At 39.7% G+C, this 5,000-nt stretch overlaps 1 protein-coding gene across 1 annotated transcript; it reads left to right on the top strand.

Annotated features, from left to right (window-relative positions):
• The first annotated feature begins 180 nt into the window (after positions 1-180).
• On the top strand, positions 181-2,749 carry LOC137627886 (sex peptide receptor-like). The gene has a single exon (XM_068359322.1). It carries the CDS (start codon positions 897-899, stop codon positions 2,145-2,147), a length of 1,251 nt encoding a protein of 416 aa, XP_068215423.1. The 5' UTR covers positions 181-896; the 3' UTR covers positions 2,148-2,749.
• The last annotated feature ends 2,251 nt before the right edge of the window (positions 2,750-5,000 follow it).

The following is a 5,000-nucleotide window of genomic DNA, read 5'->3' as shown; positions in this document are numbered from 1 at the left end:
GATAAAAAAAAACCTAAATAACGCACACACGGAAGTGTTAAAATGACACAGGCGCAAAACTCTATAACGAATCTGGCACACTCTGCTCAGCTGATGTTTAGATGCTGGACAGGCCCAGAGAGAACTTTTCTCTGTCGACCCCAGTCAGTCTGCCGTCGGGGCTCGGTGAGTAAGCAGCTCTTTCGTGGAGCTCCGCCGTCACACACACGTGACAGCTCTCCCGCTGAGGGTCTTCTCTCTCTCTTAATTCGCTCGAAGAAACTTTTTTCGGAGTTTTTATATGATTTCGGGAGAAGCGCCTCGCACAGAACTTGTTGTTTATTGATGCTCCCTTTTCTGTTATACTAAAAGAATATTTGGTGCTGTTTGAATAACTAAGGTTACAAAGTGATATGTCTTGTGTCTTTTTCATCCATATTTTGAGAACTTCGCCATAGATAAAAAAGGGACATCTTCCTTGATATGTAAGATATTTTCCCAATGATAAAACGTTCCTCAAGAAGCTTTACTCCATTAAATATCCGTCGTCCTGATAAAACAATATCGCAACAATGATGAAACTTTATTCAATTGAACATAACAAAAACTAGTAGATAAAAGGTGCCGATATCCTCAACTCAGTAGATAAATTAAGGAACTGTAAATGGAATAAAAATAAAGAAATCATAGTATTAAAGGAAAGACGGGAACTGTTTTTAGCACATGAAACTATCAGAAAAAAATAAAAACGGTTTCTTATCTAAATATGACATCAACGACGATGATAAATCGAGTGATGCTAACAGACGAAAGTGAGAGTGAAATGAGAGTCCCTTATCATATTCAAAACCTGTAAAGAAGAAAACCAGAGCAACCCATCTATGTCTTCTTATGTCTGACCACCTCCAAATAAAGCCATGGAAAACGACACCAACTGGAACGATGGTTTCCTGAACTTAGACCGCGAATTCCAGAGTTTCGAGGAAAACGCCACCCGGGACGAGGCCGATGTTTACCTCGACCTCTGCGGGAACAATGTCTCCCAGGGCGTCAATAACATCTCGGAATTCCATCATTACATCAACGTCAGCGAGCAATACCCTCTGGAACTGGCCATGCCCTTGTACGGGTACGCCATGCCCTTCCTGCTCATCATCACAACCATCGCGAATACCCTGATCGTTGCAGTGCTGTGGCAGAGGCATATGAGGTCGCCTACCAATGCTGTCCTCATGGCAATGGCGCTCTCCGACTTACTGACTGTCGTGTTCCCCGAACCTATGTTCTTCTACATGTACACCCTGAACAACCACGCTAAGCCGTTGTACCCACCGGCTGCTTGCTACGCCTGGAATTTCTTCCACGACCACATACCGAACCTCTTCCACACAGCTTCCATTTGGCTGACAGTGGCACTGGCCGTGCAGAGGTACATATACGTGTGCCACGCACCTGTTGCCAGGGTATGGTGCACCTTGCCCCGTGTGATCAAAGCCATTGCCTTAATCTTCGTATTAGCCACCATTCACTTACTGCCTAGGTTTTGTGACAAGGAATACGGGCCAATGAAGATAGAGTGGGAAGGGCAATGCGTGCTGGTGTGCAGCGAAAAAACAAGGTCATGGGTCGACTTCATCACGCAAGACGTCTACTACGTCACGTTCTTCATGTTCCGCGTGATTTTCGTGCACCTCGGTCCGTGCACGGTGTTGGTGGTCCTGAACGTGCTGCTGTACAGAGCCCTGAGAGAGGCCCAGAAGAGAAGAGCGAAGCTCCTGCAAGACAAGAATTCCAAAAAGGAATGCAACAAGCTCTGTGATGCCAACTGCACGACGCTCATGCTGATCGCCGTCGTGTCGGTCTTCCTGGTGACGGAGATCCCCCTGGCCATCATCACCGCCCTCCACATCATCAACAACATGGGCATCGTCACCATCTTCTCCCCGGACTCGTACTTCATGGTGTCCTGTTTCTTCATCATCTCCAACTCGTTCATCATCTTCTCGTACCCCATCAACTTCGCCATCTACTGCGGCATGTCGCGACAGTTCCGGGAGACCTTCAGGGACCTCTTCGTCAGAGGCAGGAAAATCAGCCGGGACGACTCCACCCGCTACTCCATGCTCAACGGGCCTCCTCGGACGTACACGTCCGAGACGGTTGTCTGAGGCAGGGCTGGGCCAGCGGAAGGGTGTGCTCTCAAAAAGGGGAAAAATAAACACAAACACCCTTCCACTGGTCAGCAGCAGCCCACTTCCTCAGAGGCCCAGCAGAGTGGCCTTCACAACGGGACCCGAACTACAGTTTCCAGTATTTTTAACCCGGCGCCTTCCGAGTCGCCGTCGCTGCAGGAGTTCGAGGAGGAGGAGGTGCCCGTCAGGAAGGGAGCGGGAGGAGGAGAGAACCTGGTCCTCAGCACCACCGAAATCGGACTTTGCCTTCTGGAAACACCTGAGAGCAGCTGCCTGACGGGGAGCACAGTGATATCACAAAACTCAATAGTGGATAAAGAACCTAACAAGGACACGAATCTCATTGGTGCCCAAGCGGCGGACGGTCGAAAGAGTCCTGCTGCCCCAGGGGCGGCGTTGAGGGTGCACTTCAAAAGTTCCGAATCCTTAGAGAACTGTTCGCCAGAGTCATCCTCTTCTTCGCCAAATGAAGATCAGGTCATAACAGTCATAAACGAGACTGTGTTGTAAGGACGCGCATTCTCTCTCTCTCTCTCTCTCTCTCTCTCTCTCTCTCTCTCTCTCTCTCTCTCTCTCTCTCTCTCTCTCTCTCTGCCGTAACCTGCAATGAACGTCGACTGCAATGGACTTCCTCAAACTAATGGTGAGAATTCATTTTGTTTCATAATGTACTGTTTTGAGAATATTACTTTTACCTAAGAAAATGTCTTCTCTTACGTAGTAACATTCTCCATAACTGAAGAACTTATATATAAAAAATATTAGGAATATATGAATGCTGTGTATGTACGAATATGCCTGTAATAAATGTGTCCTGTAAACAACTGGTTTTTGTGTGTGTACGAGTAAAATGTACATGATTTTAATGTATATGAGAATTTCCTGTTTTTCTATATAAATTTTATCTGAAAATTCATTGTTATTTTCATCTCATTTTTTTTTTCTTATTTTAACATCAATCTTGAAACTTCATTGAAATAAATTAAATTTTTATGTAAGTTTTCGTCATATACCCTGACATTAAAGTCATAAATATTCATAAATGTAATTATAAACTTTAAAAACATTTAAAAACTATAAATTATATAGTTTTTTCTCCCGATTCTTCTCTAGCTGTCCTGTTTACTAAATTTTCTGTAAATAGGTTTCAGTTCATAGCAATTTTAATCTATTCCATGTGAATATTTGCACATTTCAAATAATACAAAAAATAATAATACGAATTATAATGATAAAATGGTCAAGCAATATCATTTTGCATGTAAACTTTCTTTAGTAAAAGCAAAATGAAAGTTTTGTAGATACATGGCAGAACAGGAAAGTAAGAAAACATATTGGAAAATCATGTGTATGTATTTATATGTATATAAACATATATGCATAAACATATACACACACACATATATATATATATATATACTGTATATATATACATATGTATACAGTATGTATATATATATATATATATATATATATATATATATACATATGTATACAGTATGTATATATATATATACAGAGTATATATATATATATATATATATATATATATACACATGTATTGGTAAAAATTACAAAATATGGAGCAATGACCTATTTTCACATTTGCAAAAAAAAAAAAAATAGTCCTTAATCTTATCAACACTTGTAAATTGTAAATGAATAATCCTGCTTTCTATACAATAAAAACTTGAAAAAAAAATCAAAAGACGTGATGTTATTTTGTTATCAATAAAATGAAAATATGCACTAGAGTTTTCCGAATATTCATAACTATACTTAAATTTCTTTTTTTAAGTTTCCTAATAGCTGATTGGTTAAAATGATTTTGTTCAACCAATCAGCTATCAGGAATCTTTTCCGAGCTAAAAGGGTACCTCTGGGAGTCATCCACTCAAAAGAGCATCTTAATATTATTTACGAAAAGCATTAATTAATTAAAATAATAATGGTATACGTGGTACTACTACTATGTGTACAAGAGATGGAATTTTCTTCTTACCTCCGTGTTCCCTGGATCAGCCAAACATCTTGGTGTCATTTACGAAAAAGATTCCATGAGTCCAACTTACTTGAAAAAATTAAGATTTCATAAAAGTGTCACTGTTAAGTATAATAAGAAATGGAATTTTCTGCATCCTTCCGTGTTCCCTGATGCCAACTTCTTTTCTATTATTATTATTATTATTATTATTACTTTCTAAGCAACAACCCTAATTGGAAAAACAAAATGCTGTAACCCCTGAGGAAAGGAAATAAGTAAAAACTACAAGAGAAGTTCAAGAACAATAATAATAATAAATTAAATCTTTCATATATAAGCAATAAAAACTTCAAAATAACAAATAAGACTCGAAACAAGAAAGAATGGTGTGCCCGAGTGAACCCTCAAGCATGAGATCTCTAACACAAGACAGTGGAAGACTATGGTACAGAGGCTATGGCACTATCCAAGACCAGAGAATAATGGTTTGATTTTGGAGTATCCTTCTCCTAATAGAGCTGCTTACCATAGCTAAAGAGTCTCTTCTACCCTTACCAAGAGGAAAGTAGCCACTGAACAATTACAGTGCAGTAGTTAACATCTTGAGTGAAGAAGAACTGCTTGGTAATTTCAGTTTTGTCCATTATTATTATCATTATTACTATCCAAGCTACAACCCTAGTTGGAAAAGCAAGATGCTATAAGCCCAAGGGCCCCAATAGGGAAAAATAGCCCAGCGAAGAAAGGAAATAGATAAACGAAGAGAACAAATTAACAATAAATCATTCTAAAAAAGGCAACAACGTCAAAACAGTTATGTCATATATAAACTATTAACAACGTCA

The sequence above is a fragment of the Palaemon carinicauda genome, chromosome 35 (assembly GCF_036898095.1).
Source record: "Palaemon carinicauda isolate YSFRI2023 chromosome 35, ASM3689809v2, whole genome shotgun sequence".
NCBI classification, from domain to species: domain Eukaryota; kingdom Metazoa; phylum Arthropoda; class Malacostraca; order Decapoda; family Palaemonidae; genus Palaemon; species Palaemon carinicauda.
The sequence above is the reverse complement of the archived record's forward strand: the minus strand, read 5'-3'. Positions and strand labels throughout refer to the sequence as shown.